The sequence below is a fragment of the Macaca fascicularis genome, chromosome 4 (assembly GCF_037993035.2).
Source record: "Macaca fascicularis isolate 582-1 chromosome 4, T2T-MFA8v1.1".
Taxonomy (NCBI): Eukaryota; Metazoa; Chordata; class Mammalia; order Primates; family Cercopithecidae; genus Macaca; species Macaca fascicularis.
The window spans coordinates 135,895,652-135,911,659 of record NC_088378.1 but is presented as its reverse complement, the minus strand read 5'-3'; the positions used below and the strand labels follow the sequence as shown (position 1 = coordinate 135,911,659).

The 16,008-nt window shown below is 49.3% G+C and overlaps 1 protein-coding gene and 1 pseudogene across 2 annotated transcripts; both read left to right on the top strand.

Moving 5' to 3' along the window:
* Positions 1-855: 855 nt before the first annotated feature.
* LOC102137747 (UMP-CMP kinase-like) lies at positions 856-2,872 on the top strand (annotated as a pseudogene).
* Positions 2,873-12,174: 9,302 nt separating this feature from the next.
* Positions 12,175-15,174, top strand: CLPSL2 (colipase like 2). Of its 2 annotated transcripts, XM_005553209.4 has the most exons (3): positions 12,175-12,340; positions 13,087-13,209; positions 14,973-15,174. In XM_005553209.4, the coding sequence occupies exons 1-3, from the start codon at positions 12,257-12,259 to the stop codon at positions 15,066-15,068; spliced, it is 303 nt and encodes a 100-aa protein (XP_005553266.2). In that variant the 5' UTR covers positions 12,175-12,256; the 3' UTR covers positions 15,069-15,174. The 2 variants fall into 2 exon arrangements, 1 of the variants encoding a protein (XP_005553266.2); XR_010586429.1 differs by lacking the exon at positions 13,087-13,209.
* Positions 15,175-16,008: the final 834 nt, after the last annotated feature.

The following is a 16,008-nucleotide window of genomic DNA, read 5'->3' as shown; positions in this document are numbered from 1 at the left end:
ACAATGTCTGTCCCCCGTCACAGCCGGTAGTGCCACAGTAGATTTTCGCTGCACAAAAGCTGTGAGCCTTCTGCCTGGGGAACCCCTGCAAAAGGTCCCAGCAGGAGTCTGTGGACCCTTGCCAGCAGGGACAATAGGATTACTTTTAGGAAGGTCTAGTGTAAGTTTAAAAGGCGTACAAATACATACAGGAGTCATCGATTCAGATTATAATGGGGAAATTCAAATTGATGTATCTACTTCTGTTCCCTGGAAAGCAGAGCCAGGAGAGTGCATAGCACAGCTACTGATTGTGCCGTATGTGGGAATGGGAAAAAGTGAATCGACCTACATGTCCAACAGCAGATGAGTGCGTAAAGAAAATGTGGTATAGGGCCAGGTACAGTGGTTCATACCTGTAATCCCAGCTCTTTGGGAGGCAGAGGCAGGAAGATCCCTTGAAGCTAAGAGTTTGAGACCAGGCTAGGCATGGTGGCTCATGCCTGTAATCCCAGTGATACAGCTCCGATGACTGGAGAAACACCAGGGTTCTGTGTCTCTTGCTGATTAGATAAACAACGCGGACACACGTGGAGTGGTTTCAAAGGGCGGAAAGTTTAACAGGCAAGAAAGAAGAAAGAAAGAAGAAAACGGCTCCACCATAAAGAGGGAGCGGGGCTCCGAGCGGGGCTCCAAACGGACAAACCCCGTGTGCTGCGGAAAAGTAGTCCTTTATATTGGGAGGCTGGAGGAGGCAGTCTCTGATGTGCATAGGGCCCAGGGGATTGGCTTGTTCAGGTGTGTCATTCACAGAGCCTGCGGAAAAACCTGGCCCTCCCACCCTGGCCTTTTAATATGTAACTGCAGGTCTCCGGGATGTCCTGCATTCTTAGAGTCATCTGGAGGTGGTCACGACAGCTGGCACACTTTGGGACAAGGAGAAGAGGGCAGGAATTGCCACGTTGGATGGACCCAGATTCTAACCGCTTGTGTTTGCGTATCAAAGCTTGCAGGCCTGGCTTTTCAAGCTGCTTTCTGTTAGCAGATAAATGTTGTGGCTGGGCGCGGTGGTTCACGCCTGTAATCCCAGAGCTTTGGGAGGTCGAGGCAGACGGGGCGGATCACGAGGTCAGGAGTTCGAGACCAGCCTGGCCAACATGGTGAAACCCAGTCTCTGCTTAAAAACACAAAACATTAGCTGGGCTGGTGGCAGGCGCCTGTAATCCCAGCTACACGGGAGGCTAATTCAGGAGGGAGAATAGCTTGAAGTGGGAGGTGGAGACCGCGCCACTGCACTTCAGCCTGGGCAACTGAGTGAATCTCAAAAAAACCCTGAAATGTTTGGGGGAGTTGCTTTTATTAAAAGAAAAAGCTTTACTGAGGACTCCTTACCCTTACTATCTGCCTAAAATAATTTCTTAATAACTCCTCTATTACCAGCACTTTGCTAGGCCAAGGTGGCCGGATCACCTGAGGTCAGGAGTTTGAGACCAGCCTGGCCAACACGGTGAAACCCCGTCTCTACTAAAAATACAAAAATTAGCCAGGCGTGGTGGCAGGCGCTTGTAATCCCAGCTACTCAGGAGACTGGGGCAGGAGAATCTCTTGAACCCAGGAGGCAGAGGTTGCAGTGACCCAAAATCGCACCACTGCACTCCAGCCTGGGCTACAGAGCCAGACTCCGTCTCAAAAAAAGAAAGAAAAAAAAAAAACAAAGAAAGTTTAAGACCAGACTGTGCAACATGTCCCATCTTTACAAAAAATAAAAAATAAAATAAAATAATTTTTTAAAAAAAGTTCCCTTCCGACCGCGGCGCAGATGCCCTGGTAGCCCGCCCCTTTCCCACGCCGCCTCTCCGCCCCACGCCGCGCTGGCCGCTGTCAGCCCCCTGAGCTGAGGTGCGGTGCAGGTGAGCCGCTGCCTGAGCCGCTGCTCCACGTCCTGGGCCTTAGCTTCCCGCTGCAGACCCGCAGGCCGATTCTTCTCTGCCCTCCCAGTCTCATGAAGTCGCTGGTGGTGTTTGTCCAGGGCGGTCCCGGCGCACAGGCATCCTTGAGAAAGATGACTACACGCACCTTTCTGCAGGAGAGTTGCTTTATGATGAAAGGAAGAGCCCAGATTCACAGTATGGTGAACTCACTGAAAATTACATTAAAGAAAGAAACATGGGACCAGTGGAGATAACCATCAGTTTATGACAATGGCTGTCAGTACTCAAAAGAGTACATCCTTGATGGATGGGTTTCCAAGAAGTCAAGACAACCTTCAAGGTTGAAACAATAGGCCGGGCGCGGTGGCTCACGCCTGTAATCCCAGCACTTTGGGAGACCAAGGTGGGTGGATCACCTGAGGTCAGGAGTTCACGACCAGCCTGTCCAACATGATGAAACCCCGTCTCTACTAAAAATTCAAAAAACTAGCTGGGCCTGGTGGCGTGCACCTGGAATCCCAGCTACTCAGGAGGCTGAGGCAGAAGAATCTCTTGAATCCGGAAGGTGGACATTGCAGGGAGTTGAGATCCCACCACTGCACTCCAGCCTGGTAACAAGAGTGAGGCTCCATCTCAAAACACACACACACACACACACACACACACAAACAAGGTTGGAACAAGACAATGGATGGGAAGGCAGATAGATGTATCTTTCATTCTGTGTGTATATATATATATACACATATATACTGTAATAATAAGATCTGTATTGAATGATGTCCTGGGAGAAGAAAGAGTGATGACAACACAGAAAGCTTGGGAAGGAGAACTGAGCCCCACCTTCAGACTACAAAGCCAGTTATTGACTTATATAAAGAAATGGGGAAAGTCAAGAAAATAAATGCTTCTCAATCTGTTAAGTTTTTGAAGTTGTGAAGATTTTTGACAAGGAAAACTAATTCTAAACCTGAAAGCATCCTTGAAATCTTGCTTGAATATTGCTTTGATAACTGCTATCGTGACCCCCTTTTAAGGCAACTTTAATCTTTCATAACTACATCTCAATTAGTGGCTGGAAAGTATATGGTAAGACAAATTAAATTTTCTGGTTTTTTTTTTTTGGTCACAGGAGAGACAGTAAATTAAGAGACATAACTTCATCTCAGTTACAGTGATCACTAAACAAGCTAGTTTTTTTTTTTTTGTTTTAACTCAAAAAGACTATCCCTTTTATAGTTTGTGCCTTCTATGAGCAAAACTTTTCAGTATGCTTGTAATTTAGTAATTACAACATGTTAGGATTTAGGGATACCCACTTCCTCCTTTTCTTGCAAGTTTTAAATTTCCAACCTTAGGTGCATTTGTGGACCAGATTTCAAAGGAACTTTTTGTGGAGTCAGTTCTTGCACACAATGTGTTTAGTAAACAAACTCGAAGTGGATTCTTAGCAGTGTTTTAGTACATATCAAATAACTAACCATTTCCTATAGAAAAGTAAGAAAACATAGGCTTTGTTTTACCACAACTTGTACAATGTTGTATGACAGGGCATATTCTTTGCTTCCAAGTTTTGGGTTGGAGGCACTAGGGGTTCAGAGCCTGGCAGAATTGGCAGCTTTATTCTGACATAATCTAAGGGTATGGGGCAAGGATCACATCTAATGCTTGTGTTCCTCATCCTCTATTATATGGTGTTACTCATGATTCAACTGATCTTAACAAAATTTCTAGCAGTGGAACCTTGAAATGCATGTGGCTAGATTTATGCTAAAATGATTCAATTAGCATTTTAGTAACACTTCAAATGTTTTTTTGTTTGTTTTCTAGACCAAACACAAGGTTAGGATTAATTAGAAGAAGCAATCTAGTTAAATTTCCCATTTGTGTTTTATTTTCTTGAATACTTTTTTTTATAGTTGTTTAAAAAAAATTAAAAATCATTGTACTTTGGTCAGAAAAATAATAAATATCTTATAAATGTTTGATTCCTTTCCTTGCTATTTGTATTCAGTCTATTGTTTTGGCATCATGTTGAAGCACTGAAAGACAAATAATCTTTAAAAGGCTAAAAAAAAAAAAAAAAAAAAAGCCAGGTGTGGTGGCGTGCACTTATAGTCCTAGCCTTGGGAGGCTGAAGAAGGAGGATCACTTGAGCCCAGAAGGCCAAGGCTGTAGTAAGTTATGATCACGCCACTGCACTCCAGCTTGGGCAACAGAGTGAGACCCTGTCTTCAAAAAGAAAAAAAAAAAGTGATTTGCAGTTGTAAAAACTGAAGATTTCAAATAAGAAGTAGAAAACTAACTTCACCCTCTCCAAGTAACCTGTGCCACTTCCAAGCACTTTTCCCTATAGTGGCTGCTGTAGCACGGCTTGTTCAGCTTTTCTTTCATCTCCTTCTGGTGTCCCTTCCTGCACTGCAGGGCAGGAAAGCTAAACACTACAGTGGTAGACCTAGGTGTGATTGCTGATCACAGGCACTATCTAAAGCCTAATCTTCGTGGAGGTAAAGGAGGGCAGTGGCATTTGTAGGAGGCATACTGTTTTTGTTTTGTTTTGTTTTGTTTTTGGCTAGGGAAGACGCAGGCAATACTTTTTTTTTTTTTTTAGAGACAGGGTGTTGCCCAGGCTGGAGTGCAGTGCTATGATCATAGCTCACTGTAACTCCAAACTCCTAGGTTTAAGTGATCCTCCCACCTCAGCCTCCTGAGTAGCTGGGACTATGAGGTGCACACCATCACACTCAGCTAATTTTTTTTTTTTCCTTGAGACGGAATCTCGCTCTGTTGCCCAGGCTGGAGTGCAGTGGCGCCATCTTGGCTCACTGCAAGCTCCGCCTCCTGGGTTCACGCCATTCTCCTGCCTCAGCCTCCTGAGTAGCTGGGACTACAGGTGCCCGCCACCATGCCCAGCTAATTTTTTGTATTTTTTTAGTAGAGAAGGGGTTTCACTGTGTTAGCCAGGATAGTCTTAATCTCCTGACCTCGTGATCTGCCCACCTTGGCCTCCCAAAGTGCTGGGATTACAGGCGTGAGCCATCACATCCGGCAATTTTTTTTTTTTTCCCTGTAGAGACAGGGGTATCACTATGTTGCCCAGGCTGATCTCAAACTCCTGGCCTCAAGCAACCCTCCTGCCTTGGCCTCCCAAAGTGCTAATATTATAGGCTTGAGCCACCACACCTGCCTACAGGCAATAGTTTTCCTGGAGTGCAGTGATGCAATCATAGCTCACTACAGCCTCAATCTCCCAGGCTCAAACGATCTTCCCACCTCAACCTCCCAAGTGCTGGGACTACAGGTGTGACTACAGCTGGGACTACAGTTTAATTTTTAAATTTTTTTTTGTAAAGACCAGGCCTTGCTATGTTGCCCAAGCTGGTCTTGAACTCCTGAGCTCAAGCAATCTTCCCACCTTGGCCTCCCAAACTGCTGGGATTACAGGTGTGAGCCACTGCACCTGGCAGGCAATAATCTTTCATGGCAGCTTCCTGAACCCAGTATCACAGCTAACGTGTGTGTTCCCGGGACCACAGCTGCAGTGACGACTACCTGCCTCCCCGCCTGCCTGATGGTGGCAGGGTAGTAGCTCCCCTGGTAGCTCAGTTCTGCAAGGTTGTTTTGTTTCGTTTTTTAAGCCATTCCTGGAGGCTCAGTCTGGTTTCCACTCTTCCAGTCATTTCAATGTCTTTGTCAGCCCTCGATTATCTGTATTACATTCCTTTCTGCTTAAAATAAGCACGGTGGTATCTCTTATCTGCAACTGAGCTCTGATGTTAAGGTACCTGACATATGATAGGTATCACTAAACGTTTGTTGAATACATGAATGAATGATGAATGAATAGGTAAATGGAATGGAGACCACCAAGATGTATACAGTCAGTTGGACAGACGAACCTAGTGGACTCAACAGACTGGTAGAGCAATTGATGGATGGTAAGTGGGCAATGAAACCAATTTGGTGCATCCTAACCAGCTTTTTTTTTTTTTTTTTTTTGAGACGGAGTCTCACTGTGTCGCCTAGGTTGGAGTGCAGTGGTGCGATCTTGGCTCACTGCAACCTCTGCCTCCCGGGTTCAAGCGATCCTCCTGCCTCAGCCTCCTACGTAGTTGGGGGTTACAGGCACATGCCACCACACCTGGCTAATTTTTGTATTTTTAGTAGAAACGGGGTTTCATTATGTTGGTCAGGCTGGTCTCAAACTCCTGATCGCGTGGTCCGCCCGCCTCAGCCTCCCAAAGTGTTGGGATTACAGGCTTGAGCCACCGCGCCCGGCCGCCTTCTAGGGATTTCTAGATGGGTGCTGAAGGGAGGTGCATAGAGCTGTGTACAGCTCCCTGCTGCCCCCACAGGGAGGCAGTCTCCCCCCCGAGAGGAAATGAGACTGCCTGAAGGCTGACGCTGAAGAGAGAGACACCTGTCAGTGGTTCCTCTTTGGAGCCCTGAGGCCAGCCTCACATGGCGACTCACCCAATACTGTTTCTTTTGCTTTTTAGTGTGAAAATTACATAATTTGGCTGGAATTCTTTCACTTGCAGCTGCAGGAGTTGTGACTCCCTCATGGCTCCTTGAGGTAAGCAAGGGGCCCTCACTGCCAAGGCAACTGGGCACAAATGTGGCTCAGACTCACCGAGTGGGAGAAGGAAGGGACTCTAGTGCCAGCAAGTCTACACATGCACCCTACGCACAGGCGGCGTGGCAGGATGGCAGAACGGGGCCTTCCCTTGCCATGTCCCCTCTGGAGACCTCTCTGTGCATGAACCTTTTGCCTGAACACAGAGGTTGTAGGGAGCCCTCCTTGGCCCCTCTGAGGAAGGCCCCTGTCACAGGCTAAGCTGCTTAGAAAAGCTCAGTCCCCTCCCATGGGTGAAGGCAATGGGGCAGCACACCTGGTCTCCAGACACCACCGCCCACTCTGTCCTTCAGGCCAAAGCCCTAGGGTCAAAGGGCCAGCCCAGTCCAGGAGGAGGCGGCAGGTCAGCTCCCTCCTCTCCTTCCAGGCCTGTCTTTCTCCCAAGCTGAGCTGATAGCCTCTCAGCAGGGCCAGCCTGTCCCGGGAAGAAATAAAATGAGAAGTGTGTGTGCTGAGCCCTGCCCCTGGTTCAGAGTATGTTGTGTGGGTAGGGTGACTAGAAGCTGGGAAAGAGCTGATGTCCCTTGGGCATGCTGGGCCTCTCCTTCTAGAGACCTTACAGACAGAGCCGGGCAACCCCACCCTCACCCTGCACCCCTGGCTCAATGGCTCAGGTCCCCCTGCTCTGACTCTAGCACTGCCGCCACCAGCCCAGCTTTCCACCGAGGAGCCACCTCAACAGGGGCTATTCTCACAGACCCTCAAGTTCCCCGGCACGTTGACCGCCCCATCTCCAATCTGTATCCCCCACAAGCAGACACCATCTCCTTGCTGTTCAACTCACAGCTATTCACTGTCACCTCCAAACCTTTAGCCACCCTGTACCCCTGCTTGGAAACCCTTAGTCTCTGCTTACCAAATCCCAGTCCCCCTTCAAGGCTTAGCGAAACAGCATGGCCCTCTCCTGCCAGAGTCCGAGACATACAAGCTTGAGGCCTCCACCTCCTCACCTCCAAACACTTCCTACTCTGGTCCTCTTGTCTAGGAAGGCTTTGAGGATCTATTTTCGCATTTCAAACTCTTAGGGCACCCACTGATTCCTCACTCTCCCCAGATTACTTTTATTTTATTTATTTATTTATTTTTTTTTGAGACGGAGTCTCGCGCTGTGTCACCTAGGCTGGAGTGCAGTGGCGCGATCTCGGCTCACTGCAAGCTCCGCCTCCCAGGTTCACGCCATTCTCCTGCCTCAGCCTCCGAGTAGCTGGGACTACAGGCGCCCGCCACCACGCCCGGCTAGTTTTTTGTATTTTTAGTAGAGACGGGGTTTCACCATGTTAGCCAGGATGGTCTCGATCTCCTGACCTCGTGATCCACCCGCCTCGGCCTCCCAAAGTGCTGGGATTACAGGCTTGAGCCACCGCGCCCGGCCGATTACTTTTAGAGTTCCTTTAGGAGGACTTGAGTAATGCGCAATTTTCACAAGGTCAGTTTTCCCCAGGATTTTATTTTGGATTTCAAAGACTGATAAGACCTCCAGAAAATTTTGAGGACTGAGAATTTGTGCATATATATTTAATATATTGGCCAAAAGCCAGTCTCGGTGGCTCAAGCCTGTAATCCCAGTACTTTGGGAGGCCGGTGGATCACCTAAGGTCAGGGGTTCAAGACCAGCCTGGCCAACATGGTGAAACCCCGTCTCTACTAAAAAGACAAAAATTAGCCGAGCACGGTGGCAGGTGCCTGTAATCCCAGCTACTCGGGAGGCTGAGGCAGGAGAATTGCTTGAACCTGGGAGACAGAGGTTGCAGTGAGCCAAGATGGCACCACTACACTCCAACCTGGGTGACAGCACAAGACTCAGTGTCAAAAAAAAAAAAAAATATATATATATGTGTGTGTGTGTGTGTGTGTGTGTGTGTATATATATATATATATATATATATATATGCCCAAAAAAAGAACATGAACAATGAAACAAAACTACTACTGTATCGTGGCTATTATTGCTTTTTTAAAATATATTTTTAAATATTTTATTTGTTATTTTTTACCTCCAAATACCATCACCATTTTATTTATTTTAATTATTATTACTTTTTTGAGACAGTCTATCTCATGGCTCACTGCAGCCTCAATCTCCCAGGTTCGAGCTCCTCTCACCTCAGTCTCCCATGTATTTGGGACCATAGGCAGATGCCACCACGCCCAGTTAATTTTTTTATTTTTTGTAGAGACAGAGGTCTCACTTTGTTGCCAGGTTGGTCTTGAACCCCTGATGGCCATTATTTCATAAAAGCACATTTTAACACCAAAGAAGTAGAAAAGACGTAATTTCAAAATAAATAATCACTTTTTAAATTAAATACATTTCTTTGACTGGGCAGTATGTTGAGACGCTACCTCTACTAAAAATACAAAAATTAGCCAGGCGTACTGGCGCGCACCTGTAGTCCCAGCTACTTGGAGTGGGGCTGAGGCAGGAGACTCTTGAACCCAGGAAGCGAAGGCTGCAGTAAGCCAAGATCGTGCCACTGCACTACAGCCTGGGTGACGTCTCAAAAATTTTTTTTTGTTTAATAATAATAAATTTAATATATTTACCTTTAACAAAAACACTACTACATTATCCTTATTGTTTTCATTTTGCTGAAGACCAGTGAGAACATTGTCATGGAAACCACCACTTGGGCCACCAGAAAGATGCAGAAGAAAAGAAGTGAGACATTAAAGACTATCAGAGGAGGGGAAGGTGAAGGGGCAGGAAATAGGGGGAAAGAAGTCCACCAGCAAGGTGCTCCCCTGTCCTGAACTGACCCCCTTCTGCTCACTGAAGTCTGAGGTGGCCAGTTTTGGGCCCTGGGCAGAGCTGTGGCCATGCCCACAGGTCAGGCAGCTCAGTGATTCCCAGCGCTGGAGACCCTGGTGATATGGTTCCTACTCCCCCGAAACGCAGAGGTACCCTGGACATGTGCCTGTGAGCAGTGCTGGCAGGCCATGGTACAGGAGAAAAAGCACAGGACTTAGAGTCAGGAGCAGAGCTAGGCCTGGCTCTGCTACTCACCAGCTGAGTCACTGGGAGAAGTCCTTGCCCTCTCTGGGCCTCAGTTTCCTCAACTGAAAATAAAGGTCCTGAACCAGTTGTTTTTGAGGAAACCAGAAGATCTCTGGCTTAAGAAAAAGAAAAAAAAAAATCCATGCACATAATATTTTGTACAGAATTCCAGCGGCTTCACCACCCCTCAGAGCCTTCAGTGGGTTCCCCAGGGGCTGCCAACCCTGACACACAGTTGCTGGCCCCTTGCCTTCAAATTTGCCACTTTCCTAAGCAGTCAACAATACTTCTCAAGTGTCTAACGGTCATGGGGGTATGGGCAAAGGAAGCCAGTGAAGCAGTACAAGAAGTATCCGTCCCCAGGCCTCATCTCCAGTTTACAAATGATCTGCATGGATGGGTCGCTAGTTAGCCAAGGTAGCAGAACACACATATGAAGAGAGCTCAGACCACGACTGCTGGACCCCCCTTAATAGTTAATGATGGGAACCCCCTTACTAGGGGCAAAGCCCTCTGGCCGCTCCCAGTGTAGTTTAGTGGTAAGAACTTGGACCCAGGAGCTAGAATGCCCTGGATTTATATCTGACTCTGCCATTTCATCTTGTTACTTGGGCAAGTAACTTTATCTTGAGCCTTCAGTTTCCTAGTCTGTAAAACAGAGCTAAGAGTTACACAGCAGAAATGAGAGCAGATGCTAAATATTCCAAGACTCCCTTGAATTTCCCAGCCTCCCTTGCAGAAGGTTAGAAGGTTGGGATCATGTGACTAGTTCCAGCAGGTGGTTTGTGAATGGAGAAGGCAGGTATTCCATGGAGACCTTGGACGCTAGTTTTTTTTGTTTGTTTTTTTGTTTTTGAGACAGGGTCTCACTCTGTTGCCCATGCTGGAGTGCAGTGGAGCGATCATAACTCACTGCAGCCTCAGCCTCCCGAGTAGCCAGGACTACATGCATGTGCCACCATGTCTGGCTAATTTCTTAAATTTTTTTTGTAATGATGAGGCCTCACTATATTGTCCAGGGCTGGCCTTGAACTCCTGAGCTCAAGAGACTCGGTCGGGCATGGTGGCTCCCACCTGTAATCCCAGCACTTTGCGGAGGTTGCAGTGAGCCGGCATTGTGCCATTGCACTCCAGCCTGGGCAATAGTGTGAGACTCTGTCTCAAAAAAAAAAAAAAAAAAGAGAGAGAGATCCTATCACCTGGGCCTCCCAAAGTGCTGTGAATACAGGTGTGAGCCACCATGCCCAGCCAGAGGCAAGTCTTATAGATGGTGTGGCTACAGGATGGAAGAAGGGTCTCTTGCCCCAAATCAGACTTTGCATAAAGCATTATTGTGCCAAGCCATGAAATTCCAGGAGTTCTGTTGTGACAGCCAGTGTTAATTACTCTGGGACAGCTAGTGTTAATACAGGGAGGGCTCACGGAAATAATGGATACAGGGCCCTCTGAGTGCGGTGGGGGCTGTTATTCTTGGCTGTTATTCCCCACCAAGACAGGATTTCTCAATCCATTTCTTAAGCAAAACTTCAAAAGTAGAAGCAGGCTGGGAGTGGTGGCTCACGCCTGTAATCCCACCAGTTTGGGAGGCCTAGGCAAGAAGATCTCTTGAGCCCATGAGTTCAAGACCAGCTTGGACAATATGAGGAGAACCTGTCTCTATAACAAATATTAACAATACAAAATTAAAAAAAAAAAAAAAAAGAAATTAAAAAAAGCAGAAGCAGGCAGGCGGGGTGAGGTGGAAGCTTCATCCATAGGGAAGTCCTGAGGAAGACCTGCCTCCCCCAGTTCCAGGATTGCTCTATGCAGCTCTCCCTTAACCCTCTTCCCCATTCTGAGTTTTCTTCTCTTCCCACCCCTCCATTTTGCCCCCACATCTTGACTTTCACACAATTCACAGATGAATCCTTAGACAATTAATAAAATGATTAGGACTGCACGAGATTTAAGACTTAGAGACCATCTTGTCCCACCTCCTGGTTCTTACAGAAGAGGAGAATGGGGCCTGCAGTGGGTGTGAGCAGCCCAGAGGGTGGGGCTGGATTATCCTGAAGTTAAGCGGAGGATCTGGGGCTGCGAGGGCAGACAAAAAATCAGCAGCACGAAGGAAGCTCTTTTTCTTTCAGCATATATGTTTTGTGCCATTTATAAAAATAAAATTTTTGAGGCCAGGTGCGGTGGCTCACACCTGTAATCACAGCACTTTGGGAGGCTGAAGCAGGACGATCACTTGAGGCTAGGAGTTCGAGACCAGCCTGGGCGACATGGGAGACCCCCGTCTCTACAGAAATTTTAAAAATTAGCTGGGTGTGGTGGCGCACACCTGTAGTCCCAGCTACTCGGGAGGCTGAGGCAGGAGGATCACTTGAACCTGGGAGGCAGAGATGGCAGTGAGCCGAGATCGCGCCACTGCACTTAAGCCTGGGCGACACTGTGAGACTCCGTCCGTAAAATAAATAAATACAATAAAAACATAGTTTTATCTTACAGTTTCAAGCTCCTACTTGGAAGTAACACGTATGGAGGCCCCTACAGTCTAGAATCCCAGCCGTGAGAGCCTCAGCGCTGTTCCTCCCTCCTTCCCTTCCGCAGGCGTCCGCGCCCTCCACGCCCCTCCTCCGCGGGGGCGGCCTGGGGCGCCGGGTCACGTGGCCGGCGAAGAGGGTTTATCCCGCTGCCCCTCCGAGCTCCGCCGCTGCTCTGCCGCCCAGGCCCATGGCCGCAGCCCTGGCGCTCGTGGCGGGGATCCTGGCGGGGGCGGTGATGCCCCTCTGGAGCTCGCTTCCGCAATATAAAAAGGTGAGGCAGGGAACGCGCCCAGCCCGCCGCGACCGCAGGGGAGGGTGGCCCCGCCGCAGGGGCAGTGGGGCCCGAAGGCGCCGGGCAGCCTGAAAGGGAGAGGTGGGTCCGGAACCACACCTAGGCGGGCAGCTTGGGGCATCCTCAGACGGACTTCAAAAGCCGCTTCACTCTCCCCTGGCGGGCTCGAGGGGAGAGAAATTGGCCTATGACCAGCACCCTCGCTCCCCCCACCTCCCCCGCCCGTGCCTCTTCCGATGGCCTCAGTCCTGGGCTCACTTGCCTCCCCAAAGTGCTCACAGCCAAACCCTCCCTGCCTGCTCTGGTTTCTCCCCCTCTTTCTCCGCCTCGCCTCACTGTCTAGTGATTCTTCCAGGCACGAGGGCTCTCCCCTCTTCTCTTTCTCTCCCTCTTTTTCGAGCCTGCAGTCCCCTCATTCTCACCCCCCAACCCCGCCCCGCAAAATGGGACACACCCTATGGGACTCATGGAGGTGAGGGCAGTCCAGGAAAGGAGAGGCCGAAGGAAAAGTGCTAACCCCCCCTCTCCTCCTCTCGTCTGCTCCCCCGGGTCCTGTTGAGGGGCCGGGGTGGGGCTGGGGGGGAACCAGTCCCCCCAGGGGGCGACAACCTCATAACTTCTCCTGGACCCCTGGGCTCTTTGGCAATGGTGGGAACCCTCTCCTACCCTCCCACACAACTCAGGGATTGTCCCCAGCCTGGCAGACATCCTGCCTGTCCCCACAGAAAATCACAGACAGGTGCTTCCACCACTCTGAGTGCTACAGTGGCTGCTGCCTCATGGACTTGGAATCCGGTGGAGCCTTCTGTGCCCCCAGGGCCAGAATAACCATGATCTGCTTGCCCCAGGTGAGGCCCTAGGATAGGGCAACTTCTGGCAAGTAGAGAAGCGGGCAGAGGAGGTTAAAAAAAAAAAAAAAGAAAGAAAACACACCTGGCCCCACCTGTTTTTTCACCTCTGTCTGGGGTGCCCTTCCTCTTCTCCACTTGGCAAACTCCTACTCATGGTACAGAACAACTCCAGCCACCTCCTCTGAGAAGCCTTCCCTCCTTGGAGCTCCTGTACCCTGGGGTCAGACATGTATCTCCCTAACTGGCCATGTATTTTCTCTGCCTCTCCCAGTGATTAGAACTCTTCAAGGGCAGGGATTGCATCATATTCATCTATGAAGCACCTACCTCCAGCTTAGTGTCTGCACATAGTAGGTGCTCAATAAATGCTTATTTTTGTTTGTTTATTTTGAGATGGAGTCTCGCTCTGTCACCCAGGCTGGAGTGCAATGGCATGATCTTGGCTCACTGCAACCTCTGCCTCCTGGGTTCAAGCAATTCTTGTGCCTCAGCCTCCTGAGTAGCTGGGATTACAGGGATGCACCACTATGCCTGGCTAATTTTTGTATTTTTGGTAGAGATGGGGTTTTGCCATGTTGGCCAAGCCGGTCTCGAACTCCTGACCTCAGGTGATCCACCTGCCTGGGCCTCCCACGGTGCTGGGAATATAGGCATAAGCCACTGTGCCCAGCCAATAAATGCTTGTTGAATGAATAAATATCTCTTCTCTCATATCACTGAGGCAGGGTAAGTAGGAAATGACCTTCCCCTTACTAGTCCCTATCTCCCTGCCACAGTGACATGATTTCTTGAGCATGGTGCTGCAGTGGCAGGACCACAGCTTTGGAGTTGGACCTGAGTTTAAATCCTGACTTTTTCCACACCCTATCTTTGTGACCTCAAGCAGGTCATCATGGCTTTCTGAGCCTTAGTTTCCTCATCTACAAGGAGAGGCTAAAGTACCTACCCCACAGGCTGTTGGGAAGATTATGTGGTCCTGGGAAGGACAGCGTGCAGACCAGCATGGTTGTCACTCATTTTTAGGAATGCAGGGAGAAGAATGCTCAGTATGCCCTGTTCCTGTTCACCTGGCCCTGGGCCCAAACCTTTCTAGGATGAGTGGGCTCAGCCTCTATGTCCCTGTGTGGGGAGTTGACAATGCCCTAAGGAAGCAGCAGGGCCCCTACCATGGCCTGGCCCTACAGCTGAAGTGGCTAGAGGGTTTTTTTATTTTTTTGAGACAGAGTTTTGCTCTGGTTGCCCAGGCTGGAGTACAATGGCGTGATCTTGGCCCACTGCAACCTCCGTCTCCTGGGTTCAAGCAATTTCTCTACCTCAGCCTCTGGAGTAGCTGGGATTACAGGCATGCGCCACCATGCCCAGCTAATTTTTGTATTATTAGTACATGACCATGTTGGCCAGGCTGATCTCAAACTCCTGACCTCAGGTGATCCACCCGCCTCGGCCTCCCAAAGCGCTGGGATTACAGGGGTGAGCCACCGCTCCCGGCCTAAAGGGTCTTTTTATTATCACCACTTGATCTGCTCTGTCTCATTTAGTCCTCACAACAACCCTATGAGATGGGTTACTATTACTGTCCCCATTTGACAGATGAGGAAACTTCATTGACTTGCTGAAGGTCATGCAGTTACAAGCTGTAGAGACAGCCTAGGTCTGTCTTACTCCAGCCCTGGTACTCTTGGTTCTGGTCCCTAAGAAGTTTAAGTCCCCATCCTTCCTGCATCCTGGTGACTCCCAATTCTCATACCCACTCCCTGCAGACCAAGGGAGCTACCAACATCATCTGCCCTTGCCGGGTGGGCTTGACATGCATATCCAAGGACTTGATGTGTGCCAGCCGGTGCCATATGATTTAGAGGAAGATGCAGACTGATCACTGCTCCCTTGGGGCCAGAGGCCCTGGGTGCCACCAACTTGCACCAAATCCAGCTCCTGAGACATTAAAGTCACTTCCTGGCCTGGCCTCTGTCTGTACTTTCTGGGCGAGGAGACCTGGTGGGGATTGTACCAGACTAGGGGGCAGGCAAAAGGGGAGACTGGAGGCATGAATGAGCTTCTCATGGGATTTGGCTCTGTCCGGAGCTCAGGGTAGAACTCCAGGAAGGGAATGGCGCAGGGAGGGTGTGGTGGAGCAGGGGCTGGGTCTGGGAAAGGGCCGATTCTCTGGTTGGAGGGCTGGAGGGCTGTGTGGGAGAGATGGAATTGAGGAATATGCCTGTAGAGTGTACGTTGGGGTGCCTATCGAGGGGTGTGTGGTAGGTAGAGACTAGGTGGAGGTATCTGAATGTTTCACGGGGCGGGTTGGGGGGCACAAAAGGGTAGAGGTCATTAGAGAGTTGGTGAGAATGTGCAAAGTATAAATGCAAAAATGCCTGTGGTGGGAAAGGGACCTGGTGCATCGATGCCTCCGCTGTCTCAGGTATTGTCAGTTCCACTGCATGGACAAAGAAACTGAGGCCCAGAGAAGCGACATGACTTGCCCTAGGTCATATAATTGCGGTAGCAGTGAGGCCTGTTTCTGCTGCAAGTATCTTAAAAACCAACCCAAATTGGTCTGGGTGAGGAGGGGATTTCCTGGTGATCAGAAGTGGAAGTCCAGAGGTCGGGCAGCCCTCAGGTGGGGCCAGAGCCAGCAGCTCTCAGGCTGAATTCCTTCCCAGTACTCACAGACATTCCAGGTGTCACCTAATAACAGGTAGGATTTATTGAGCATTTCCTGTGTTCCAGACACTGTGCGAGGTGCTTGCTTTTTCATTTAATTTAAAAATTTAAGGGCCGGGCGCGGTGGCTCAAGCC

Coding starts and splice junctions, on each gene's coding strand:
- CLPSL2 (XM_005553209.4), top strand. CDS start 12,257: ATGGCCGCAGCCCTGGCGCTCGTGGCGGGGATCCTGGCGGGGGCGGTG. Junction 12,341..13,086: donor CGCTTCCGCAATATAAAAAG/GTGAGGCAGGGA, acceptor CTGTCCCCACAG/AAAATCACAGACAGGTGCTT. Junction 13,210..14,972: donor CCATGATCTGCTTGCCCCAG/GTGAGGCCCTAG, acceptor CACTCCCTGCAG/ACCAAGGGAGCTACCAACAT.